This window comes from Betta splendens, chromosome 1, assembly GCF_900634795.4.
Source record: "Betta splendens chromosome 1, fBetSpl5.4, whole genome shotgun sequence".
NCBI lineage: Eukaryota > Metazoa > Chordata > Actinopteri > Anabantiformes > Osphronemidae > Betta > Betta splendens.
In genome coordinates this window covers 10,893,535-10,921,246 of record NC_040881.3, presented here as the reverse complement: position 1 = coordinate 10,921,246, position 27,712 = coordinate 10,893,535, and the positions used below count along the sequence as shown (strand labels likewise).

At 42.6% G+C, this 27,712-nt stretch overlaps 2 protein-coding genes across 4 annotated transcripts; one reads left to right on the top strand and one right to left on the bottom strand.

Annotated features, from left to right (window-relative positions):
• Nucleotides 1–2,752: 2,752 nt before the first annotated feature.
• Nucleotides 2,753–12,676, bottom strand: gpr83 (G protein-coupled receptor 83). 2 transcript variants are annotated; one of them, XM_029157339.2, is made up of 4 exons: nt 12,115–12,676; nt 11,109–11,234; nt 7,776–7,909; nt 2,753–7,403 (listed from the first exon to the last, which is right to left on the bottom strand). In XM_029157339.2, the coding sequence occupies exons 1-4, from the start codon at nt 12,553–12,555 to the stop codon at nt 6,686–6,688; spliced, it is 1,419 nt and encodes a 472-aa protein (XP_029013172.1). In that variant the 5' UTR covers nt 12,556–12,676; the 3' UTR covers nt 2,753–6,685. The 2 variants fall into 2 exon arrangements, with proteins under 2 accessions (XP_029013172.1, XP_040927636.1); XM_041071702.2 differs by having other exon boundaries at nt 2,753–7,266.
• Nucleotides 12,677–16,425: 3,749 nt separating this feature from the next.
• Nucleotides 16,426–22,090, top strand: ankrd49 (ankyrin repeat domain 49). 2 transcript variants are annotated; one of them, XM_029157350.3, is made up of 3 exons: nt 16,426–16,578; nt 17,220–17,473; nt 18,730–22,090. In XM_029157350.3, the coding sequence occupies exons 2-3, from the start codon at nt 17,252–17,254 to the stop codon at nt 19,204–19,206; spliced, it is 699 nt and encodes a 232-aa protein (XP_029013183.1). In that variant the 5' UTR covers nt 16,426–16,578; nt 17,220–17,251; the 3' UTR covers nt 19,207–22,090. The 2 variants fall into 2 exon arrangements, with proteins under 2 accessions (XP_029013183.1, XP_029013191.1); XM_029157358.3 differs by lacking the exon at nt 16,426–16,578 and adding an exon at nt 16,920–17,073.
• Nucleotides 22,091–27,712: the final 5,622 nt, after the last annotated feature.

The window sequence follows — 27,712 nt, the reverse complement described above, 5'->3', positions numbered from 1 at the left end:
AGTGAAAAGAGGGAAACGAGTTCCTTTTTAATACAACAAACACAGTTGAATAAACTAAAAACACTCCTATTCGATGTAGCGTAGAGGACAGAGATTATAGCCCGTTTAAATGGAAAATAACAAACTGGAGGGACGTGAGTTATGTCTTGGAGGGAGAAGGGAAGGGTTAGCTGAGGCTGTCTGCTCATCTATGTGTGTTTAATGCGATGTGGAATGAAACTCTTCTGCTCTTTATTTTGGTTTTCTACTTTTTCAAAAACCAAAAGTCAGAACAAAGACTCACATGATCACGAGCAGCATACAAAACCAAAAGTACTCTATTGTTATGCTTTTTTTTATAATTACTGTAGCACAAAGCATGAAACAGTGTTCTGCGCAAGCAACATTTGTGCCTTTCTTGCATTAATTAAAGTAATTTGTTTCACTAGGATGAATCTGGTGTGTTTGTGGACCACAGGCATAGTCACACAGGCAACATGACACCCATACTGAGTAGCTAGTTCCCTGTGAGCTCCGTTTACTTAGTGTAATTATGATCCCCTGCTGGCGCGTCTCCTCGCTGCCCTTAAGTGGTGCAATATGTTGTTGGTAAAGCAGAAGCGTGTGAACTTGGATACAGGCGCAGGAGGTAAAACAGAAGTTATAGCATATACAGAAACTGACACTGCTTAAATGAAAAAAGCGACAGAAGACAGTGCAGACAAACCAATGCCAGACAGAAGGAATCCAAAAAATAAAGGGAGAAAGTTTGCGCACAGCTCAAGCAATTTTCCAACAGGGAGGAGACGATTGTGGACGCAACCGGATCAATAACAGTTGAAGAGCTCAAGAAAAAAATGACTGAAGATGAAGCATGGAGGGGTCAGCTGGTCAACAAGGTCATGACGGAATTATAAATAGCCCGCAGACACGTGAACCATTTTCCAGCTCAGAGACATTTTGGAAAAAAATAAAATTTAGGGGCAACATCTGCAAAATTCTTTTGAACTCTTCAATGTTACAACATAACATTAGAGATTAGAGAAAATGTTCCAATGGCAAAAACAATGTTTTTAATTTAATTTAGTCAAATTCAAATTTAATTTTACGTTTATTTTTACTTGTACATAATAAAACTTACCCAGTGTTTAGTTCCATCTTCTTTGTAGAAGAAGAAGCGGGTGTTCAATAAAACTTCACAGTGACCAGAACGCACTCAGCCAGCGAACGTCTCACTTTTGGGCTGGTTCAGAAGTCTGATAACAGGCTGGTAGTGTGATTGGATCAGAGATTATGTTTTACCTGATTATATTCTAACATTATAAATTCTATTCGACTCATTCTCTGAACTTCTGACTAAAAGGCCCCACTCTTCCCTGATTGTGCAGCCGGATGAAGTCAGGTGGAGCCTCACAGTCCATCAGCAGAATGTAGCTGAACAGCTGCATGTACACGCAGACAGAGCGGAAGCAGAGACGTGAACAGACACAAACACTGCTTGAAGGTGATGTTGCATCCACGGTTAATGGTTTGGTTTTTGGGAAAGTGAATGTTTCTCCACAGCTGAAAGAACACTTTCAGGGCATATCAGCATCTGAAATGAAAACCTGCGTAGGCTGTGAGAAGAGCTGGGGCAAGATGTTTTGAAAAGTTTACAGTATGAAATAAGTTGGGCAGAATGAAACCAGACGGCATGCAAACACATTTAATTTAACCACTGGGTCGTACCTGAAGCTTATATGCAACATCAGATCTATAAAATATAAACACGTGACCCCTGGAGGCAGTAATTTGGAAAAGGCACAGCTGAACTAGCATAATCTGCAGTTTGGCATCATGGAAATGAACAAAATGAATGCTTAGAATATTCTGCACTAGGTTAAAAATGAGGAACTTTGGTTTGATTGGCTAATATTGTGCAGTACATGTTCTTGTCTTTCAGCTATCTGGTTTACTTGAAGATTTATTTTGTTAGGAAAACATCTTAAGTAATGTGAATGTTGCCAACATGGAGAAAAAAATGATCATCCGATTTGAACCACCCTAAAATAGACTAAATATTGCAGATTGAACATTGACAGCATTTAACATATATATCGTCATAGTAAAATCCTGTTACGGGTGTGAAAGCTCACATCTGTAGCCTTTCACGACTCAGATCCCACAGATGAGTGTTGTGCAATAGATGCAATAAGCTGAGATTCTGGTCAGCACAACTCGCTTTACTGTCAAAAATAAGCGGTGAATAATGAACAATAGTTTTAGGCTTGTCCTGCTCTCTAGGCTTGATGGATTATTACTGTTATTACCTCAGCGATCCTTTGTGCCTGCAAAATCACATGGTTTAAAACATGACAACGTGAAAATACTCTGAAGGCACTGACTTTGAATGTGACTGGAATATTTTAATGCTTATTAAGGGACTAAATAATGTAGCTGGCTCAGTCCAATACAGAAACTCTGCCAGTAATGTTCCATTAAGTTTGTAATTTCTTACTTTTTTAAGGAGCAGCTGTCATAAATAAATAAATTCCCATCAGAGCTTATGTTTTGCACTTTACTGCTTGTTTAAATTTTTTCTCCTAAAGTAATAAATTGCAATTTCATCACATCACTTATAGTCCTATTTTCATGCATTACAGAGCTTGCACACTTTTAGCTATTATTATCTCTCAGTGACCCTATTATTCTCAGCCAGCAGATGCAATGAAGGCGAAGCAAGAACAACGCAGACAAAGGTAGAAATCAGCAACATTTTGCCATTTAACGAGGGTTCGGCTGAGGGGCAAACAGCATCGCCAGAAATGACTGTTCATCGCCCACGATGTGCTTGTTTTATGCAACTTCAGCGGCAGATGTGTGCTCACATAAGCAGCATATGCACAGGCTTTGAAAAGGGGACAGGACACGTACAGTTTGCAAAAATACTTCATATGAAAATGAATGAGAAATGAAATAAAAATACACAAGAGTCCTGGACCAAGGACACAGTAGAGGGTTTCAGAGCGGTGTCTCCCTGAAGCTGACAAAAAAGTGCAGAAGAGCTCGTGATCTTGTTTCTGTGAGATGCAGAATGTCAAAATGCTCAGCGCCAGAGTGCAAGGAGGTGATACTGACACGCTGAAGAAAGCCTCGAAAATATACACGTATGCTTTCATCAATTCTCAGGATATTTCAGCACTCTTGTTTTGACACAGTGTAGTTACTGCCCATTGTATGTCAAGCTTTTAAACCTATAGGAATATTTCAGAAATCAATTTGTGGTTGCAGGATTGATTTATTTGTAGTTTTTAATGAGTGTAACTGGTTGCAGCTAAGATGCAGCATAAGTAAGCAAACGTATCTACAAAAGTGATGATTTTTACTGTAGCGAGGTGATAAAAGGAACCTTGGTTACTGTTGTTCCGGTTACTTCAGTGTTCATGAGCATTTTTAGTACAGTAGATGTACATAGTTACAGCAATGCTGCAATAAAGGTGAATGCAGAAAATGTGCAAATTAGTGTTCTGCTGCAAGTCTTTCAGAGTCGTTCTCATGCACCCTTTTCCCGTCATTACAGCTTAGTTGTGGCATTTTCATAATGGCCAAATGCACGCGGCAGGTCAGCTGCACAATCAGAGGCACGCTGAGTCACAGCGAGAGCAGTGGGTTTCTGTTGCAGCACCTCTCCTCTGATATGCATTGGCCATAAAAGCATCGCTGGTCACCGTGACCTTCGCTGGCTCACACGCTCGTCATCACGCTCATTTCCAAGTGCGGGTCTTCCATCGGAGACGGGAAAATGTGAAGCGCATTGTTACAGTGCATGAGTCCCAGTGATTCACCTGCAGCTCTTTAGTGGCAGTTTTGATGTTTTTCTCTTTTGCGGTAATGGGAGCGTCTGCAGGTTGGAAGAAGAGCTCGGTGTGAGGCAGGATGCCGGAGTTTGGCTTCTGCCCTCACGGGGAAATGTAACAAAAGGACCCATTTCCTTCAACCAGCCTTCCCCATTTACAATCTTCATTTCAGAGGCACTACTTCATTTCACAGCCAACCAAAAAGGCTTCATACTTCACACCTTAGATCACAATGCTACATATTATATATACCATATATATATATTTTTTTGTTGTTGTTGGGAGTTCCACTCTTCGGCGCCATAACACTAAAACACCAGTTTTAAATAAACATGAACATTTTATTTTGACATCATTTCATCTGATGCAAACTATGCAACGAAAAAACGACTGACTCATTAGTTGCACTGAGACAACATATAGAACTAGTCAGTCTTTTTCTTTTAAACTGCATGTTGAGACACATTTTACGATCTTCGCTCGGACATTTTTTCACAACACTCATAACAATACATTTCCAGCATATTTGTACTGCAATAATGCGTAAAAGGCGCCTGACACACGAACACACAAACTAATTCACAGTATCACAAAGATATTTTACCCAAGATTATTCATTTTAACTGTGAACTCTTTTTTTATTCTCAGGTGAACACTTCTTTTTAAATATGCTTTGCTACAGTAAAATACTCATCATTCAGTATGTGCTTAAAACACATAACCATGACTTCATTACAAATTCAAATGTACACTACATCTCCATCTGCTCAATACTTTTAGGTTTTTTTTTGCTCCAAATATTCTGAAAACCCCTTAATGCCAAAGGTTGAACACTATCTGCTTTTAACTTAGCTTCATGTCCATCTCAGACCTGATCTACTACAGTAGAAGCAACATGTTACAGAGGATGTTGGAATTTGAACTTCAAGTCTTTTATAAGAAAATGTTTTTGCTCCATGATGTTTTTTATAGAATGACAGACGGGGGGGGGGGGGGGTCATACGACCAGAACATATTTTCATGTGCACTGATTGCATGCACATACAACAAGTGGCGACAAAAATCTGGCCTCAGAGGACATGTTGTCTTATATATGAAGTATAAAATAAATATAAATATAAAATAAATAATATAAATATAGAATGCTACCAATGGAAAAACTGCTCGAATTGGACAAACAAGTAAAAAGGATTTGTGATTCTAAGTTGTTGCTTAGTTCTGTTCTGCCACCTGCAAGCATTTAAGCGAATGAACCAAAATGATAGTGATCATCTCTCATCTCTATGCATGAAGTCATGTTTCCAACACAGAAGAGTATGAACGAACTATCAAATAAGAAAAAGATGATGATAATACCTCTGTGACTTTGCTACTAATAGGCCATTGACTTTAATATTTAAAGTTTCCTCATGTATTTTTTTGTCATTATCAAGTTAGATTTTTGACTTGAGGAAAGTAAATGCAGGCTCACAGGTTTTTGTGCAGTCTTTGAAACAACCAAGTACATTAGAACAGGGGGATCAGTACAAAGACAGTGGCTGATCAGTATCTCTGCTGAGGTGCAGTCCTGTAAATGTTCAGAAACTAAAACTCACGTGTCTGTGCAGCTGTTGATCGTTAATAAATATTGGACACATTAAAGGTCCACTTTAAAGTGGATTAAAGTGACGCTTTGCACAGATCCAGCTGTGATTATCATCTGATTTGCCACAGTCAGATCATCAGAAAAAAAAAAAACTATTTTTCTGTCACACATATCCTATGGTGTATAAGAACACCATTAAACAGTAATTAAAAGAGGCTGAATGAAAGCTAAATATCCGTCTGATGAGATTTTTTTTAATTGGGGTCACATTTAATGAGACATAAATGTTCCAATGTGCAATACATGTAAAAGCTGCTGAAAAAAGCTGTGTTGAGGGTGACATTTTGTCTCTGCTCTCAACTGTTGTCTTATTACTCACGACACCAACTCTCGTATTGCTTTTCCTGATTTTTAAAATGTTTTCTTGAATCCTGCTGAGGGCATTAGAGCTGCAAATTTAAATAATTCAATGGATGTATTTCACAGTGCATAAGACCCACAATGAGAGTTTTACTGAAAAAAGAAAAACTCCAATGAATCCTCTCCCAGACACCAGACAACTATGCAGGACCTTTAAGAAAAAGCTTTCCTTTGTGCCAATTAAAAAATACCTAAGATGTCAGTCAATCAAAGCGAGATTAAATAAATGTTTGAAGTGGCATTTGAATTAATGAACACATAGCTTGATCACACTGTGTTGTATACCCAGGGGGATTCTGTGCTCGTGAGGAGCCTGGTAAACCAAAGTTGTGAGGGCAAATCTCCAATGAGCAGCTGGCTGAAGAAAGGATTTGGGAGACGAATGAACTTTGCTGATACCCTGCCAGTCAGACAACACTGTAGTCCTGTAAACAAATCATCAATATCATTATTTTACACGACATGTTAAAAAAGGTTTTACATCAGATTCTATTGCGGCTGGTGAACATTTGACTTATTTATACTATACATTATTAAGCAACTCGCTGAAGCAGTTTTACGACAAATTCATTCATAAAGAATGGCTAAAAAGTGATTTAGCGCACAACATCTGCTAAAGGGACCTTTTACTGAGACTGCTTTGAAGAGTCAAACACAAATTCCGCAAGAAGTAATAGGGACTTAAAGAGGAAATGCTTGAAGGAGCTGCTAACTGTCGTTGGATGGCGTAAGTGAAGGCAGCTCAAAAAACTACAGACAAAAGTCAGCTCCAATGTGGATCTGGTCACAGATCAATGACAGGCTGTCCTTTCTGAGCAGGATGAAGAATATGAAACGCACATCTTCACAAGGTGCCGGTGTCCAGTCAACTCACAGCCACGATGGGCTCCACTGAGAGGATGTCGGTCCTGCCGGCGAGCGCCCGCTTGGCCGTGAAGAGCACGTGCGTCTCCTTCCGGTTGTGGGACTGACTGGACGACGCGAGGCTCTGCTGCAGCGGGTCGCGGCCCGAGCGCGACGGCGCGCGCCGCGGCCTCGAGGACTCGTTGTCGTCGGGCCACGCGACCCTGCGGCGCGGGGCGCCGGCGTCCGCGGGCCGCGGCTCCGGCCCGGCGCCGACCGCCGCCCCGCGGCTCCCGGCGCACACGCGCACCAGCAGCCGCAGCTCCTGCCGGAACGCGGGGTTCAGGCAGCAGTAGATGAAGGGGTTGTAGCAGGTGGAGCTCATGGCCAGCCAGTGGAAGCAGAAGTACAGGGCGTTGGACGAGTGGATGGCCTGGCTGGACAGCAGCACCACGTAGCAGTTGAGGGGGAACCAGCACACGGCGAACACGCCGACCACCAGCAGCAGCATGGCCAGGGTCCGCCGGCGCTTCCGCCTCTGCGTGGCGTGCTGGGCCGTGGTGGCGTCGCCGATGGCGTTGTGGCGCCACAGCCGGCGAGCAACTGTGGTGTAGGAGACGGTGATGATGAGGAGAGGCAGCATGTAAAGCAGGATGAAGGTCAGGAGATCAATATACTGCCAGTACAGATCCGATGGCTCCGGGAAGTCTGGGATACACAGGCTTCGCCTATTCTCCTTACTAGTGGAGAGAATTACATTAGAAGAGTTATGGGAAAGGAAAGGATCAGAATGAGGCCACTGGGGGGTAACAGCTCTGCACATAATCAGTAATTACAGAAATCTCATTAACAATTACATTTGCAGAAAATATATTCAACTTCATTCCACAGTTCTTATACATGAGTGAGGCTGATTCATTGTCTTCATTTAGGATCTCCAAATGTGAAACTGGAAATCCCTGAATTTGCACATTTAGAAATTGTGATCTCAACCAATCTACATTTGTGCAGCGTTAGTCCTTTGGGTCCTGGACGCTGTGTGTTGAAGTCTAATCACCTAAATTCTACTCATTCATTTGTAAGTGAGCTTCATGTATCGGAATGTGCTTTACCTGTATGAAAAGGTCAGGAGTTTCTGGTAGATTGCGTGCGGGAGGGAGAAGCAGCTGGCCATTATCCAGATCACAGCAACCCAAACGCCGCCCTGAGCCGGGGACATTCTGGGCCTTAAAGGGTGTAAAATCACCTGAGAAGAACAAATCACGAGGAAAGTCAGGGTACAAGGGGTCAAGGGGCTACAGAAAAAACGACTAATTACTTAAATATACTGGGGCTGATTATTACTGGAGGAACACTGCAGACGCTTAAAGGACACGTCTTCAATTACAAAACCAGATTCATTTAATTCGAGCCCAAGCCAATTTGTGAAGGTGTGAGGACAGAGCCGTGTTATTTAACGAACGTGTGCTGAAAGATTTCAAAGGAAAAATATTAAATTTTTATCCCCGCGCGTGTAAATACACACAGTCATTCAGGTCTGAGGACACCGCGTTACGCAGCAGTTGAGCTCTTCATAATGAGCTAATGACGCCCGACAGAAAGGACGGTCATTAAAGTATAGGGTCGCCATTTCAAAAGTGGCTTTCAGCTGCGTTCAGGTGCCGGCGTGAATACTGAAACCGGGCTTTCTGAAGCTCCTCCAAGGCTTCGACAGCAAAAGCAAAAAACCCGCTCCACTGTTCATGCCTGAATACTGAGCCTGACTACCGGTTGTATTCACAACTCTGGGTAAAGTCTGTGAGAGTTAAGAGATGGATTGTGGTTATGTAAACTCAACCTGTACCTATTTTCTTCCAGAGAGGCGTAAACACAGCTGCAAAGCTCTGCATAGCTGCCGGCAAACGTCGTAATTACAGCTGCATGATGGATGCTGTTAAATATTAAATAATTCGAGCAAATGCATTCAATTAAACAGAAGCCGTTTTCATAGAAATTTGTTTGGCTTATTATATTAAGCCGAGTGGTTTGAAGCCCTTAAAATTTGCACCACAGAATAAAAACGGTTCAGAGCCATTTCCGCCAGAATCTGAGGTCATGGGAGTTATGATTAAAATCGGTCCTAGAGTTGGACCGAGCTGCTAATTCACATGCTACATTATGCGCTCACATTCATCCCTGACATCAAACATCCAAAGGCAGATAATGGTCTAACATGAGCAGATACAGTAACAATCCAAAACTCTTCTTCAGCACAGTGTGCATCATTTCCCAGCTACTGCAATATGTCAGGCGTTATGAAGAGCATGTGAATTTGCTACTTCTTAAAATAGAAGCTTTCGGGACTTTAGTGCATTAACTGTCTAAATGAAAACCTGCATTTACCAGCTTTGTTCCCAGGTGAATCCTCTCACCTCTCACGGCTCGATTTGCATACGTCGCGGACTAAGTGTGTAACAGAAAGCGTTTCCATTATGCACGTAATCAGACTGTGGAACATGTACATGTGCGCGTGTGGCACTGAGAGCGTGGCCATTTGCTGCGCCTATGGGCACATGGGAGTAATGGACATGACTGATGTAATAAAACGCCCTAAAAGCCTTGAAGGAAAAAATGTCAGCAGCCGCAGGCGCTGATCCTTTCATGTTTTACATGTTTTCAAGGCCTCCCGGGTCTTTTCCTTGGTTTCGCGCCTTGTCGCTGGGGCGACGGCGGCGATCAGAGCTTCTCAGGGTTCAGCTCATGTCACAGGCTCATGTCTCGTACCTCTCTGTGTGAGCCAGAATGCTTCAAACAGATTACTGCGACCTGTGTGGACTAGCGTTTCCTGCATTAACAGGTGCGGGCGCGACGCTCGCGGAAAATGACATTTGCTCTAAGTCAATTCCCCATTGGTGCCTTCCTTCTAATCGCAACACAAACAGTGAAAGTGAAGCATTAATAGGTGTGACACAAATAACTGGCGGCTGCTTTTTGATATGCAATAGGCACATAGTGCAGATCGATAGGAAGCGGTGAGTGTGCGACTGTACCGGACTGAAGGCATAAATCACAGCCTACACCTGTAGCAGTCAGACAGGTGTGAGCGTCTGAGAGCACTGGAGCACTGTAATCTGGCTGTTTGGGGGCAATAACGGGCTTTTAAACCGGGCGCTGCCATTGTGCAGGAACCACATTGTTCTCGTTCGGGGAGTAAAGTCACTGAGCCGGAAGCCATTTCCAGCTGCAGCTGTAAAACAGTTTACACAGTAGCTTCTAACCCGCACAGACATCATCGCGCATCAGAAACCGGGCTCCTCCGAGCCTTGTTTCTATAACTACAGCTGAAGGCGCCTGTCACGATGTCACACTTACCTTCGGTTCCTCACTTTTTTTGCATAGCGTTATTACCCTTGATGCTTTTATTGCTCCTACGCTGCCTTGCTGCTGAGTCAGTTCATTACGGGCCATTAAAGGCTTTAAATGAAATGAGACTACGGATGTGACTGGGTCTGAGCCTTTTCGCTTCCTCTCCTCCCTCACAACTGGGCTCAAATGATTAGAGCCTGTGGTCAAAGGCAGCACTTATAATACTAGGCCTAACTGGTGTTAGGGGACCACGTGCACTGTGTCGGTGCACAAATGGTTTGCCATTATACCGGGGGCCTGACACGCGGTCCCATCCACTTCTCACCACAGCGTGTGGCGGTATCTCACTCAGCGTCTACAGCTCAGGTCGTTAGATTGTTTTTTTTCCCCATGCACGTGCCCCTCTGAGCATCCACATCTGTTTCTCAGTCCCATCACAAGACAGCATGTTAAACCAAACCCCCCCCGTAATTTGACATATTCAAGGAGTTGGACACCCCGTGCGTGTGTTCCATTACTGCTCCCCAGATGCTTTTTTCCCCGGCAGAGGGGAGGATGTGGGCGAATGCCGACAACAATCAAACGTGGCGAACGTAGATTGATTTTTTATTTCTTTGATCGCACCACCCTCATGGCCTCGGAGGCGATTCGCTGCTGCACAGTTTCATCTGTTTATCAGATGAAATTACCGTCTCACTGAGATCCATACAAAACGTGTCGACATTTAACTGAGTGCAGCACTAATCTGGGTTTGATCTTTGAAAATACCACACACACCTTCTAATCAACTCAATTTAAGTGTTTTGTTGGGTACCTGTATGCTTTGAAGAAGTGTCCCTTAGAATAAACGTGATTCTGCAGGAGGCACCACACCAATAGGTTATTATAGGTGGGAAGATGCCCTGATCTCCTCTAGTCTGGTACTTATGCAGGGAGTTCATCTGAGGAACCAGCTGCTGCCCGATGATTCTGAACTATAAGAAATCTCTGCTTACATCTGAGCAGAATGTTTGTCACCCACCAATCAGGACTCCAAAGGTCTCTGAACGACCATGTAAATACAGTTTAACGAATGTGGGAATCAGGTCCTGAAGACAAACCTGACGTCGGTCCAGCGCTATGGCCGTCAAAGTCAGAGTGGAGACGTGCAGGGAGCAGTACTGAACGAAGCGGCTGATGTGACACATTGTTTTCCCAAACACCCAGGTGCTGTTCACAAAGCGGACCTGAAGGAACAAGCACATAGACAGAGTTCAGGTCATGGTCACACTGCACTCAACAACCTCAATCAACAATCAACAATCAACCTCATCCTTCTACAAGCTTAAATGCTAATGGGATTTTGTTTTCAGTCTAACTCAAACATAACAAATCTTAATTTATTCATACCAAACAATTAACATAAATGGTGGAATGCACATTAAATCAGACCCCTCATTTAGTTTTTTGCACATATTATTTGAACAAGGTGCCGCATTGCTCCATGTAATGATCTCCCCTTCAAATCTAGCGTCTCCCATCGACCTGTCTCTGAAGGAGAAATCCTGCGCAGACACGGGAATCGAACCTAAGACCGGTCGAATCCCCGCTGACCCACACCCCAGTGTCACCACCTACTGGACCGGAGTGTGTAGCAGCGTGTTTGGAAGCAATTGTTTTGATTCTTTCGTATAAGTGATCGCTTTTGTTGGTGCCATAATAAAACGGTCAGTAGAGGGTAAAAACGGTCTCAGTCGCCACTGTGAGGTCCGCTGGCTCTAAATATTAAATGACAATGCGCGATTTCAGCACAAGACGCAGAAATTTAATTTAGAATTTAATTTAGCATACAATGATGTTGATTTTAATAGTACTTTTTTTATTGAAGCCTACTGCAAACGCAAAATTTAGTACAGAATTTACTGTGTATGTTTGGAAATGATATAACAAAAGCGCAATTGACCAAAACTCTGGTTACGCCAGAAAACTCGTTTTAGTTTGAAATAAGTGCCAACATAACTGAGCTTTTTCCCCTTACTTCGGCTTTGAATAAAACCGGTTCCTCCAGTTAACAGAGCATCATTCCATCATAGCCCCGTGACTACTTGTGCAGGTGGAGGTGCTTACCAGGGTGAAGGGTGTGTTGAGCACAGTGATAAAAATATCGGCCACGGCGAGGTTCATGATAAACAAACTGGTGGCGGACTGGGTGCGTTTGTTTTTCACCACCACATGGCACACCAGCGTGTTCCCGAACAGGGAGACCACGATGATCAGAGAGTAGGCGGCCACCAGCAGCGCCTTCACGCTCCCGTCCTGCCACTCCCCGCCGCGCCGCTTCCTGCTGGCCAGGGAGCGCCAGTCCTCCAGCATCCCCTCGTCCAGGTCCAGCAGGAAGAACACCGAGGTCCGGTTCTCCGGCGGGCCGGAAAGGTTGAGCGAGCGCTCCCCGGGAGAGAGCGTCCTCTCCGCCGGGACTGAGGTGTCGTTGAGTCCGCGTCCCGCCGCTGCCCGGTCGGAGCCGCACATCCAGAGGTCCACGAAGAGCAGGAGGCACGCAGCCCTCATGCTGGATCGCTCTCCGCAACCGAGGAGCTGATGCCGGCGCGCGAGCAACAAGTTGAGGGATGCGAGTTTGCGGCGGGGCTGCAGCGCTTCATCCTGGTGTAGCGTAGCGCTTGAATGAGAGAGAGAGAGAGAGAGAGAGAGAGAGAGAGAGAGAGAGAGAGAGAGAGAGAGAGAGAGTCCTCTGTTCATTTGGTGGAAATCCTTCCTACTTGGAGCATGTGATCTCAACCCGACCCAGGATGATTTGCGCACACAGAACCTTGGATTCTGAGCACTGAGGGGTGATGCTTGTATGTCCTGTAAATCATTTAGGCTGAACAACTGTCAAAGCTGTCAGTGTGTGTGTGTGTGTGTGTGTGTGTGTGTGTGTGTGTGTGTGTGTGTGTGTGTGTGTGTGTGTGTGTGTGTGTGTGTGTGCTCCTGATTTATTTAACCATTGGTATTCTACAGGTATTTTATCTAGTTCTGTAAATGCATCTTTACATTCATGTCCAGTTCATAGAGGCTGCATCTCGTCCATCTCTGTATGAGGCTTATTAGTTCCATATCTACTGCTAATCCATGGGTTTAGCACTGAATCCTCAGTATATTCACTATACTGTGCATTGCATTTACATGGTGTACTTTTTTGCATCATGACAACCTCAAACCAATTAATGAGAGATATGCACAAAGTTAAGAAAGTGAGAGAGGAATGATTTTTGCCTCGGGCCCTATCAGTGTTGACCTTGCTGTTGTAAAGAGTAGTTTAACTTTTGATTACATTTCACAGACCTAGAAATGGATAATTGAAGTGTAAGGCTGGAGTAAACACACAGAGGCCGTTGGGTTGAATCAGCGTGTGCTCAGTAAGAAGCTGAGCAGAAGCAGCACGACAACAAAACAGATATCATTTTTTTGACGTGTAGTATTATTGATTTTTACACCTGTTCGTGAAGAATGTGAACAAAGGAGGGGTCACTTCCTTTGAAGAGACAGACTGATGCTTTAAAGCAGCCAAATGAACCACGTCTTTATTCTGCTTTTACAATACAAAACATTCAAAACAACAGAATTTTTTTTTCCTTCTGAGAAAAAATGCGGCGTTGCGCAGCTCTTCATATTTTATCATGTGATCACGCTTTGTACCAAAGGATCCTTGAATTGTTTTGTATATTTGTGACCTTATTGAAACGTTTGCCTGTGAATAATCTGGTGGGTGGAGTGGTAGAGTAATGAAAATTTCATTGGCATCTGTAGTCGCCATAGTAGTAAGAAGTGACTTTAACATGATCCCTTTTTTATGTCAGATAGCTTTTATTAAAAATATTATGAATATTTGTTAGGTATTGTTATCCAAGTCAAAGACCATAATTAAATGATCACACATGATGTGGATAATAAAATGTGATCAGTTCATTAGACTTCAATCATTCCTCATCACTGTGAGTCACAACTTTGTGTCATGTTACATGAACAAATAATGTGTGTGAAATATTCATATAAAACAATTAACATCAATGCGTGTGATTTATTCACACGTTCATTCATTCGGTCACACTAATATGTGTTACCTTACTCAGGTCACGAGCTTGAGTGATGAAAGATGAACAGGACATGGAAAGAAAGAGGACATGGAGACCACCTGTTTCCTAATCAGTATTATTTAATCCAATACAGTATCAGTGTTAGTTCATATATTTATTGTGTAATTTTTGTGGACACATCTCTGTCCAGCGTACGGAACCCAATGTTTTTATCTCAACTATCATCCCTATGCTCACATCCCTTTATTGAGGAGGTGATTTAAGACACACAGCCAACCTGGAGGATAAATCTGGATCCCCATAAACATCGTTCCTCAAGCTGAAGTAGTGCTTTAAGTAGTGACGCACTGTCAGTCCACCAGAGTCCACTTGCCAGGATTCACTTTCCAGGTAACCTTACTTATAACCTCACAAACAGACACGACTCAAAGCATCTCATGTTATGACTGTTTTAAAGTCTTTCAGGATGCGTCTTAAACGTGTAGATTTTACTTTAGTGCAATTTGTCTGCAGGTGTTTTTTGAATTGGTTTCAAAGGATTTCAGTTTGGCCCACGGCCTTTTATTAGCAATTACATGCTGTTTGATTTTGCTCCATTTCCTTTTGCTTATAGTCATTTGAGAAGAACGAGCCCTGCCAGTGGCTTCTTACTACAGACAATGAAACATGGGCAGTTTGTCTTTTTGCAATTTCGTTTGTGAACTGAGTGTATAGCGACAGTGCAAGGTCAGAACAAGATACTCTGGAAAGTAAAATGTTGTTATTGTCTGACGTATTTGTCAGGTATGTTGTTTTGAACATCAGCATGTCAAGTGTCACTTCTTCATCATGAAAAAATGAAATGATCTACGCTTCTCTTATTTCTCATTCCTGCCCTGCATGATGCAGTTCATCATTTACAGAGACTTCTTTGTATTTAGTTGAATATGAACAAATAATGAGTCATATTTTTCATTTTCAGAGAATGTTTCATTGTTCTGCTTTGAAACGTGGAGATGAGGTCTGTGGGTATCGAGTTTACATTGATTTTTCACTTACTTGAGATTAATAGCTCAGGAACATCTTATACCTGTAGTTGCTTTACTGTATATCTTGTCTTATGTTAACATGCTTGTTTTGTGCTTTGTCCTTTGAGTGAGAAGAAATAATACAAAACCACCTCAACAAAGACCAGTAGGGTCATTAATGCAGCATCAACACAATGTATGTATTGTGCAGCTCTACAGATTCTGGTATATTGATTATTTAATAAACTCAAGCACAAACACACATCATCAAGCGGTGCAGACACCTTACACCTTCTAACTTGTAATGATAAGTATTGTAAACACAGGCATACTTTATTACAATGCTCATTGTAATGTGTACACATTCCACATTCTTTTAGTTGCTGTCTGTGGGTTTTTGAGTTTCTGCTGCACTACATAATCAGGGTGAAGGGTGCTCAGCAAGCGAACACCCACATCTCCACTACTGACAACACAGGGACAAGTAGTTCAAATAAAGGCTACAGTAGCTGCAGAAAAAAAGAAATTTCAACTAGTTTTAAGGTAGATATTTAGAATTTTCCCATGGTTTGGTCGGTGTGTTTATTTAATTGGTTATTTGCATAACATTGTGCATCAAGCGACTCACGTAACAACTTACAAATGTAAAAGAAATTCAGTTTGATGTAACCATCTGATGGAGTTACATCAGAAAGATTAGTCTAGGTGTTAGGGCAAAAACACCTGCAATACAAGGTTCCAAAACAAATCATCTGTATTTTCTTTTATTATTTAGTTGTTTTTTTTTTTTTTACTAAAATATGCTGGGCTGGTTCCATCTAACCAAACTCAGTTGAGTGCACTTGTTGCTAATGTAGAATTAGAGCCTTAGCGTGTCATCCATTTCCGTGTGTGTGTGTGTGTGTGTGTGTGTGTGTGTGTGTGTGTGTGTGTGTGTGTGTGTGTGTGTGTGTGTGTGTGTGTGTGTGTGTGTGTGTGCGTGTGTGTGCGTGTGCGTGCGTTCATGCGTGCGTGTGTGGGTGTGTGTTTTCATTGTTGTGTAACCTTCTGATGAATTTGGACTGAATACAAACCCCTTCAGAACAAACTTAATGGAGAGAAAATTGTGTTTTTACTTTATAGCAATGCTCAGTCCTCAGACTCTCAAAATGACTGTGCGTGTCTTTCTAATAAGTATAATAATGCATGTTTAAGAAGATATACATATAATGTTCAAATATTAAAGTATGAGACTACAATACATCATGCGTATGTTTTTTTCTTGTGGTCATATTCAAGACATCACCGCTGGATTGCAAATATAAAACTCTGCATTGGCCTTACTATGTTTAATACGAAGAAGAAGATTCAAACGGCCGCGAGGCTTTATGGGTAATGATGTTTAATGGCGTCTTCCAACAGTGTGACTTAAGGAACACAACCGGGTAAAAAACTACACATACCACGTGTACTTGCTATAGCTGCAGTCGTGGTGTGCGCAGAGGCGCAAGGTGAGATAGAAATCGTATTTGGTTTTATTTTATTTCATTACATCTCCCGAGCGGGCCTAAATAGTCGTTATTTTAACGCCGCTCAGATGTTAGCGTCAGTGCGCTGCAGTGCTTCTATGTAATGTTATTGAACGTTACAGCGTGACGTAAATCACCTTAGGGTAACAGACCCCAGTCCTAGCTAACTAATGTAGCTAAAACGTAAACTGGACGTTGGATTCGTCTTAGCGGTTACTACCAGTTAGTTAGCTTTGTTTACCAGTAACGTAATTGCCTCAGCGTGATGGGCGGCTACAGTCACGGCACAAAACTCAGGATGACGTTATAGGCCAGTTGTATGTGATTGACATGTTCCCAGTTCAGATTTGTATTTTCATACCATGTGTGGCGCTTGATCAGACGTAAATCCAGCAAAATGTGCACCAATTAGTGTCCCCAGGTTCTAAATTATTACACGTATAAGTATAATTCGTCTAAAATGGAAATGAGCCTCAGGTAAAACGCGTAATAGAGTATTTTAGTTCAATAGCAAGTAAAGTACAGTAAATATGTATCGTGTCTCCTCTTCAGTTGTTGAAGAGGAGACTGAATTGTCATTTAGGACAATACAGATGTATAACTATGACACTCTGTCTTATTAGGCCTTGGATTCACTTGAAAAAAACAGTTTGTTATGGAGTTTCCGGAGGATTTCAACCAGCTTGAGCTTCTCAATTCCCATGGACACCTGATACCTCGTGGGGCCAGCAGCCTGTGGACGGGAAGCAAGGATGAGGATGACGATGAAGATATTACAGAGGAGGTAGAGCACGATGAGGAGTGGTACCTAGAAAAGGAGGAAAGACTCAAAGACAAGCCGAAGGAGTTCATTCTGTGGGCAGCAGAAAACAATCGCGTAAGTAATGTTTTAAGGATCCTAAGAAGGAAGACTTGCTGCCAAGATTGAGGTAGAAAGCAGCAGCTATTTTAAACGTAGTATAGCTGGCTTAGTCTCGTTCAGTGCCAGAGCAAGTGTTTGAGCTGTGAATGCAAATAAATCTGCTCTTTTAATTACTTCATCCTTTTATATTAGCACCTAGATTTGCAATAATTCCACCTCCATTGCAAATTAGATGCACCGGCAAAATATACTATAGTTTTTGCCATTCAACCAGGTTAGATGGCTCATCTTTATGCAGGGGTGGCAGTAGGTTTTCTCTTTCTCTCAGCAGTCTCAAGAGCATGGAGAAGATTGTGCTGAGAGACTAGGAGAATGGCCATTGCACAGAAAAAGGACAGCAGCAGCAATATATCTGCTTTTGTGCAAGGAGGAATAAGAGGAGCACTGTGATAGATGTCCAGCAGGATACAGGCTGAGCATGGTTCTGTTCAAATTGGCACCAACAGACGGCCAGTGGTGTCCACTATGTTAGTGATGAACGCAGCTCCACATTGAACACGTGACGGGCTTGAAAGCTCCTGGCGCTGCTGTAACTGAGTGCTGGGAGGTACTTGGATTTACTGTAGGCAAGACGATTGTTGCATGTTTTATAGGGCTAACATGCTAAGTGCTTTAATGCTGTGTGAATGTCTCAAAAGTGTAGCAGCTGCAGTACAGGGTACCGGTAGTTTGTGCCCATGAATGAGGAGAGTAGTAATCGCCATCTATAAACACGTTCAAGTTTGTGTAATTAATGGATGATGAGCTCTTTGGGATCTTTTTTAATTATGTGTCTCTTTATGCAAATCCACTTTTCATGACCATGACTGTTCGTATTAAGATTTTTTAAATACACCTCAATTACTGAGTCCACATTTATGGGCTGAGTCCATTTACATAAAGCCTTTAAATGTACTTTACCACTGTAGGTTTTTTAGTGCGGATTTCTGGACTTTAAATAAACCTCCAGCAAAAGTTGTTCAGAAAGCGATAGAGTCTGAATAAGTGTGTAGCTGTATAAATTTATCGCCTATTAACACTTTTACTGAGATTCTCCTTCACCATAGCATATAACAGAAGAAAGAAAAATTGCTGTGAAAGTACTGAGATGGGTTTTGTATAGAGAAGATTAGAACAGGATTGAAGTCGAGAATAATGAAAAGTCCTCTTCAAGTAAAATGAATCACGGCTACTGTTTTCTGACCCTCAGCGTTTTTGTGCTTCCCCTCCAGCTTTCAACACTCCAGCGATTGCTAGCTGCGGATTCTTCACTGGTGCACTGTTATGATGAGGATGGTTACACCCCACTGCACCGTGCTGCCTACAGCGGCCATGTTGACATAGTTGCTGCTCTGCTGGCCGCCGGCTCTAGAAGCAACCCTCGCACCGTTGACGGCTGGACGCCTCTTCACAGCGCCTGCCGCTGGAGCCACGTCGCTGTGGCCAGTTTGCTGCTGCAGCGTGGGGCCGAACTGAATGCCCAGACCAACGGCGGGCTCACGCCACTGCACCTGGCCGCCTCCCACACCAGCTCCTCAAAAACAGACTCAGCTCACACTCTAGAGTTGCTCCTGTGTCAGCGGCACCTGAAGCCAGGGCTCCGCAGCAGCAGCGGGGAGACGGCTGGTGAGGTGGCTCGGCGGAGTGGGCCACACCACTTCCTGTTTGAGATGGTAGAAGACTGTGTCAATGTGATACCAATGTCCTGAATGAAACACTGGTGGATGTTAGCTACATTCAGCTTGCTACTAACTAACGTATTTTACCATGGTCACTTAATTGTTGCCTTATTGATTGATCCATAAAGTGTAAGATATATCTCAAGAAACACCGAATTATAAAAGACATTACACAAAACGTTTCGCTTTACTTGTTTATGTTTTGCTAAATTTACTTGAACTTGTGTATTTGTCTGTCGGTCCGTCTGTGTCCTACTCAGTGAAAACTCAGTGTCCTTGAATGAATGGCATGTTTTTTATACCTCTATATTTTGTGAAGGTCTTTGTGGTTGAATCAAGTTGTACCATACTGTATACAGCAGGTCGCAGTCTAATATGCATCCTTATTTTTATGTGTGTCAATGGCACAAGATAAAAGTGGTAGCTGCAGCGACAAATGTTTAATATATACTGAATACACGTATAGGTATTTGTATTAGCCAGCACTGGAATTCAGTGTATACTACACTAGAGCAGAGAGCATCGTGTCTGTGTGTCACACCAAATAGTTCTTCTTCAAAAATGTAATGGTTTCAGGTGCTAAAAGTCTAAAGTGTATTCTGTTTTCAAAAATGGTACCTTTTAGGTGAGACAAGAAAATTATTTCTTGGATTGGTTTTCATCTGCAACTATCAGACTCATTTTGTCCTTTGCTCATAATTTGGCTTAAAGCATTTTATCATGATGCAAAACGAAAGTCACTATGATGCCTTTAGTTAACATACAAAACACAAGAAGCATCTTATTGTCAGATTTTTGTGTTTGGAATCTTCAAAGTGCAGAGCTTCAATCAGAGTTTCAAATTAATTTAAAGTTTTTTTTTTATCATAACTTGGATTCAGGTCAATATAAACAGGTTGTTATGGCTTATACCCCCTATAGCGTCCACAATCACACACACTAACTGCCCTTTTCTTTTGAGACACTCGACCTCCTGCTACTCATCCACAGATATGGAGAACAGTGATTCTTTTTTCTACAACAGGACTATGAGTCTAACAAACACCACCCATATGATGCTAGGATCTTAAGCGTTACATGAAGAGACGATAGATGCACTCATGGATGAACTTAACAGGATTCTCCCTCTTCATCATGACTTTAAACCTGGAACTGTCACATTTATGACTTGTGAAATTCCTTTCCAGGATCCCCAGGCCAACGCCAAGAGATTAGGGTCATAAAGTTGGCATGTGAACTAATTAAGAATGGAAAGACCTTTATTCAAACCCAGAGTTCTGGTTCAGATGCACCATAACCATCATGAAATTTAATCATGGTCATGAAACCAACGCCATTGTATTCAATGGACAATACACTGTCATTCGATGCAAGATTGGTTTGTTTACGATGTTTATTCACTTACTTGCATAATAGTAAAATTATTCCACAGAGACAGGATTGAGTGACATGAAGCCACATTGACCTCCGTTGGTGGAAACAACAAATGTCCTCATGCATGTTACCTCAAAGCGCTGAAAGGAGCATCCCAAATTCAAAAGTAATTTTTAGATATTTAGAGGTTAATAACAAATACTCTTTCCTCTTGCCTAAATTCCTCACACTCTTAGGTATTAAGGTTCATTCACCTGTTCATTTAAAGTGTTCATTTCGCTCCTCCCACACACACGTGTGTTTCGTGTTTGTTCTTCATTACTTTATTATTTGTTTTTCTTTGCATATATTGATATCCCATAGTATTAGCATAATAAAACTTCAGATCTGGTTTTGTGTTCATCGTTTCAACGTCAAAGGTCTGGTTTTATCATAAGAAAACTTGTTACTGTTGTTCATCAAAATTAGTAACTCATTAAATTGACATCTGGCGTTTGACTAGATTAATAAAAGTGTAGTTTCAGCTTTAAAACAAATTATTAATTTGAATTCGCTCCACCCCTTTTTTGTATAAATCCTTATATGCAAAAACATCATGATCTAATCATCATAAAATAGGTAACTGCACAAATCAGGAGTGTTAGGTCGTCACACTGAGTACCCATATGCAGAAAATGAATGAACTGTAGAAGCAGAAGGTACCTGTAAACATAACTTTAGGCAGATTTTTGTTGCTTTAATTAATTTGCCGCTCAAGTCAGTGTCATACATTTATTCAACGGCACGGCTGAATCAGTGACACTGTTATTGATGCCAAGGCTGCTGCTATTCTGACTCTTATGCAACAAGTACTGTTTCATCCCTTGTGAAGATATTTTATTACTCAAAGGGATTTTTCAGTGTCACAGAACCTGAACCATACAAATGTAATAAACGTGTAGCCCAGTATAAACAAATATCTCATGCTGTGTGTTATCACTAACAGCATTCCTCAGGTTTAACCTTTTGACCTTGTTTTATAGCTTTGTAGTTTTACCCTATACTCTTTAGCTTTAGTTTGGGAACTTAAGAGGAGGAGCTTCAGAACTACACTCTGATGCTGCTCTGGTTCTGTCTGTGCACTTCTCTTCTTGTAAAAATAACAACCAGACCAAAGGCATCGCCCCTGATCTCCATCTGACGGATCCAACTAACTCAAATCATAATGCACTGAAAGGGAAACTGGTGAGTCGTTGAAAATTTTCCTTATTATATCAATATATAATATATATGCAATATAAGGGTGTTAGCTGGTGGACACTATAAGGGCCCCGACCTCTCACAGAGACGTCTGTGACTATAACGCTTCGTGCAGTACTGTAAATCCTGCTTGAAGCCAGAGGGTCCCATTGTAGATATCAATATGGAAACGGCAGTATCAGTTGTCCTTCTGTGTGGACAAAGAAATATGCGTTCCTAGGAGGTGGTTCATGGAACATGAAACAAAGTGATAACTTGGGCAAAAAATAAAAAAAAAATAACAAAAATTGAAAAAAGTAAAGATAGTCAAAAAGTGAGAGTAGAACATTTAGAGGATAGAGAAAAACATTGTACTTTCACAGTGCGTCCGCTCTCCATCCACAGGTCACTGCACTGAAGCTGAACCCAGACCTGGTTTCTTGCCCGTTTGCTCTGCCTCCACCACAGCATCCTGCAGAGCTGCAGACAAAAAGAGGGAGAACCAGTGGATGATTTCCTCCATCGTCTTGAGGGAGCCATTGAACAAGCATGGTGAAATTCCTCAACCTGACCAACCAGGCGACGGCCTTAGTGCCTCGGGAATACACTTAATCAACTATTTCCTAAAAGGCTTGTTGCCTGAAGTGGAAAAGTTGACGCGTCAAACCTGCATCGGAGCAGATAACGGTGCAAGATTCAATGAAGTTCGCCGTCATGCAGACTGTGTCTTTCAACAGTTGCTGCAGAAAAAAATAGGGTTACAAAGATCAAAGAGAGTTACAACTGGCTGCATTAACCATGTACCGGACAGATACAAAACAGACCCAACAGACCGGGAGGACGAGGTCGTCAGGGTCGAGGGAGGATGGGGAAGGAAGCTGAAGAAGAACAGCATGCTCTAAGTGTGGTAAGGAAGGAACTGCCATTCCACTGAGGGGAAGTGCCCTTTACTGCAGGGCAGAGGGGGCACAGGCCAGCTGATTATCCACAGCATGCTTCTGTGGGGGCAAACGGACGGGTGAGAAGCCAACTGGGCCCCAGTGCCAGTGGTGACGCTGAGAGGGGAGGCGATTGCACTGACATACACACACACCCACACCTACATTCATAGACATGACTCCCGCTAACAACAATGATTATGACTAACTGCAATGAAAGAGCTCAGAGACGACTTGGCAAAGTCAGACAGATTAGAAAAACGGACACAAAAACCACAAGGCACTTATGTGCACTTGACTGAATCACACATCCAGTTTCCAGAGACAACCTTAACAATAAACGGGGAACAAATCCCATGGAGCTACACACTATGTAGTGATGTCTTAGAGCTCAAGCAAGAGTGAGTGGAAATGATGTGTATAGTGTTGTGGGCTTCAGGTGCAACAGTAAAAGAATATGTGGACACAGCTTTGACTTGTCTCAGACCAGATGGGACCACATGCAGACATGCTTTCATGCTTTCTGATTCGCTAGAGGGAGATTTAATGATAAAACTGGACATCTCCCTGATCTCGTCCCCAGAGGGACCGAAGGTCACCACATACAAATACAGTCAACCTACTGAGTGGAGATTTGTACAGGATCTACAAGCGGTGAAAGCTTCAAGAAGTCTTTTCAGGGGATGTGTTCACATTGTTCAAACGTCATTCCCATTTATGCTGTCCTCGAAGCACCTCTGAGTGCCTCGTTCGTTCAAAATCATTGCGAGCTCGTGTCAGCATCTTTTGGACTGAGGCAGAGACAGCCTTTGTAGACTTGAAGCTTGCATTGCGGTCTGCACCAGCTGATACTACTCCACCTTTTGTTCAGATGGTGGATGAAAAAGACAGGTGAATGGCATCTGTGCTGCTATGAGAGCACGGTGGACTTACTGCTCTGCCCTGTGGCAGCGGGACTCCGTCGCCGGCTGAGAGCAGTGGCAGCTGCTGAACAGCCTGTGTGGCCTCCAGAGACACTGTGGGGTATTCTGAGCTCGTGTCCATGGCTCCTCACTCTGTTCCTCTAATTCTGCTTGGACAAAGAACATTGCATTGGTCAGCTGCTCGCTGGTTATGATACCATACTGTCCTTTTTACAAGCCTAACGTTTGAGATAAATGATGCACTCTTCTGAATCCAGCTGTAAATTGGCAAAAGACAAAACTGTCAATATCTGGGTCGATTCTACACATACCTTCAGTGTAAAACACGTGATTTTGGAGCTCTGTGGAACCTCAGAAACTGCCTGCAGTCGTCTCCCATCATGACAATGTTTCTGACCTCTTAGAGGCTATCCTTTTACCAGAACAAATTGCTCCTTGCAAGCGCACAGCACACACGTCTCCATGAGCAATCGCAGAGCAGACGCAGCTGCTAAGGCAGCCCCATTTTTACAACTTTCTCTTATTTTCTGGTAGACGCCCAGAAAGAATCTCCATTTGCGGTGGATCACAATTTTCTAAATGAAGCCATAGACCAAATTGGGTCCTTTTTAGGCACAAACATAAGAAGTGTAATAGAGAAATTTCTTTTTTTGTTCTTCTTACTGTGTACTGTTATCATACAGTTTATGGCTTTGTGTGTTCAGCTTACATGTTCCTTATGTTGCCAATTCATCTCTTATGTCTAGTGATACATCAGATTTATGTATCTAACATAAATTCCTTGGAACCAGCTCCTGACTCCCAAACCAAGGTTGAGTTACTCTCTCCCCCTTGTCTCCTGACTCTTATCTCTCCTTCGCTCTGATAGCGAGGCTCCAGTGGTACAGGTGGTAGGGAAACACATCTGCTATTATGGCTTCTGAGATGAGCTGGTAATATGCAATTTGATTGGACCAGTGAGAGAGACACTCTAGAAACGGAAACAACTTAGGGATTTCATTAGTTTTACTTTTTTGTTATCCCAATAAATTATATAAAAGACAACTCTCTCATCAGCTTCTTTATTGGAAATTTTCCACAAATCATACTACACTTGCCATCCAGCCAGTGTAGGAGCCATAGAATGGCACCTTGAAATGTAAATTGGCACAATGTTGTGAAGGACAGGACTCACATGGATACAGTCACTGCCAGTAGTGACCATGTACATGAGAATGAAAAAAAAGATGCAGGACAAATTCTTTTTGGAAAACCACCATAAATATGGGAATGTTCCCCACTGAGAGGCTGTCACCATCCACCTCTATTTATGAGGAAGACATGCAACAGTATTTAAAAGTCTTTGTCTCCTACTCTCTCTCAGACCTCTCAGCAGGTAACAGCAGCCTTGGACCACTGCACTCTCTGGAACCAGGTGACTGGATCGTGTTACGAGAGCATCGTTCGAAACATTGGACTGAAGGTTGCAGAGAGGGTGACGCGGATCCACGTGAGCCACTGCAGGAAGGTAGCGGAACCTGTAGATGACTTTGGCCAGCTGTCCATCAGGACAGTGACAACATACTGTAACTCCCTGCGTCACTATAAAGACCAGTTTCTCGGATGAACTCCATACAAACTGGTTGGCTACTGTACTGGTATTGTAGACAAAAACAGGACAACAGCTGCAAAACAACATCCTGGTTGGATCTTGATGACCTATACAGTGACGTAATGACTGTTACAACTGTAGAAATACTCTGTGTGCTGTAGGACTCACTTTAATAAGTACATTTGTAATTGATACTCAATTGATCCCCAAAGATGAACAGAGAACTATGGTATAGGTGTCCTGAGTTTTGTGGCCAGAGAGGGTCCCTTGGTGCAATTATCATACTAGTATTTATTAATGTGACAATTATTTGTTGTTTGACCCTACCTGAACCAAGGAATAGCCTCTCACATTCCACTGGGCCAGTATTAGATAAGAAATCATGGGAACAGGCACAGACATACATAAAGGACAACCCAAACGATCTGTGGCTAGCTTTCATGAATTACACCTCACAAACCTTCACTGCGGAATCATGTTTGGCCTGTGCAAAGGCCAGACCTACCTTAATGGCAGTACCAATATGCCCTATGCAGCAGCCACTGTTATAACGAGATGAAGGAAAACAATAGAGGTACCAACTGTGGAGGGAGAACCGAGACTCCAAGACTGTGCAATTCTGACTGCAGCATGAGGATTTTACATGCATTGGGAAGTAATATTAAATATCCCAATAGAAAAAGTACTGGTTACTTGGAAGTCTCAAATATTAAAATTATGGAAAAGCCTCAAGTCACGCCAATAACATTCATAATGTGTGAAACCTGCCAGTTTGAATGTTATCGTTATGATCGAAGGGGGGGCACAACTGTAGGTCAATTCCCTAACTGCCATGTGGCCTGGAACGTGACCAGCTCTAGTGATGTTGGCTCTGTTGAGCCTGCTACACCAATAGATAGCTTCATAAAGGTAGGACGTTACACATTCCATATTAATGGCACCCTTAGAGCTCCTCCCATAAGAGACAACTTTGTCCAACAAAGAGAACGCTTATCAGACATATGGTGGATGTGTGGTGGGCGTCCTTTGCAAACACTTCCATATAACTGGATGGGGACCTGTACGCAGGTAATGTTTGCCACTGACGGGGTGCATGTCCAGGTTCCCACTCGCTCATACACCGATAGGAAAAAGTGAAGCATGCCTGGGCGACCCTTGGACCCCAGGGTGTATGTAGATGCAATTGGGGCACCCAGAGGGGTCCTAGATGAATTTAAGGCAAGAAATCAAGTAGCGGGTGCCATTTCAAGATTTTGGGATGATGAAGAGTCAAAGAATGCTGTGTGGATTAACCACGGTTATTACAATCAACAGAGATTCATAAATATGGCCCATGATGGAGTGAAAGGCTTGGAACAGTTGGCACCTACATCCTGGCAAACTCGAATGGGAGCTGACATGTCGCTGGCTGAGAAAGGAGGGTTGTGTGTCATGTTTGGCGACACCTGTTGCACTTTTATTCCAAACAACACTGCTCCAGACGGCAGTGTAACTAAAGCTCTAGACGGACTGACGAAACTCAGGAACGAGTTAGCTAGAAACTCGGGGGTGGATACATCACAGATACTGTGTTTGGAAAGTGGAAAGGTTTATACTTGTCAATACTGACTTTGATTATGGCCAAAGGATTGTTAGCTCTGTGTGGATGTTGCATCATACCGTGCGTAAGAGGACTAACCATGCGAGCAACAGGGAGGGCGTTGACACAACAGATGTTACAGGATATGTCTGCACCTATGAACGAAGATGACTTTGTTTTAGATGAAATTCACTATGAAGGTTTCTCCGACATTGACACTGACTCCAATGTAGAAAAGAATATTCACATGTAAATAATTATATTCATGTTTCTATCTTTTGCTAAGTATAACAATTGGAGATGCCATCACCTAGAAAAAACAGTTCATGCTTTTTCTGTGAACAATTTATATTGGTAGCTGTTGTAATCCTTGTGAGTTTGACCACACTGATGTTTTATGTCGTTGTTATGTTAATATTCAAAGGGGGGGGGGTGTGAAAGAATTTCATTACTCAAAGGAATCTTTCATTGTAACAGAAAACATACATGAATCTGATGATCATGTAGAACATGTAGAACCTGGCCCAGAATAAACAAATGTCATGTGTTATCACCAACAGCGTTCCTGGGGTTTGATCTTGTTTTATAGTCTTTTAGTTTCTCCCTATACTCCTTTAGCATTAGTTTGGGAGCTTAAAAGGGAACGCAGCCCCAGGAGCTTCAGAACTACACTCTGAGCATTCTGGTGCTGTCTGCACAGTACTTCTCTTCTTGCAAGAATATGTGGTGGAAATTTGCCACAACGAGGCTGATGAGGGAGTTGTCATTAGTGCAGTTTATTATAAAAATAAGGGAAAATAAAAAAGATGAGGAAAGCAAATCAAAAACAGATGTTGATCGTGCACGTCAACAAACTAAAATCCAGCTGGGGGGATCAGAACAGACACCATGGAGGTGTGATGCAAAGATCCCC

Bases quoted from the DNA above. Each gene is read 5' to 3' on its own strand.
- gpr83 (XM_029157339.2), bottom strand. From the start codon at position 12,555: ATGAGGGCTGCGTGCCTCCTGCTCTTCGTGGACCTCTGGATGTGCGGC. The intron at 7,910-11,108 runs GTTTGTCTTCAG...TGTTCTTCTCAG, and splicing joins TAGCGCTGGACCGACGTCAG to GTGATTTTACACCCTTTAAG. The intron at 7,404-7,775 runs GTAAAGCACATT...TCTCTCCACTAG, and splicing joins CTCCTGACCTTTTCATACAG to TAAGGAGAATAGGCGAAGCC.
- ankrd49 (XM_029157350.3), top strand. From the start codon at position 17,252: ATGGAGTTTCCGGAGGATTTCAACCAGCTTGAGCTTCTCAATTCCCAT. The intron at 17,474-18,729 runs GTAAGTAATGTT...CTTCCCCTCCAG, and splicing joins GGGCAGCAGAAAACAATCGC to CTTTCAACACTCCAGCGATT.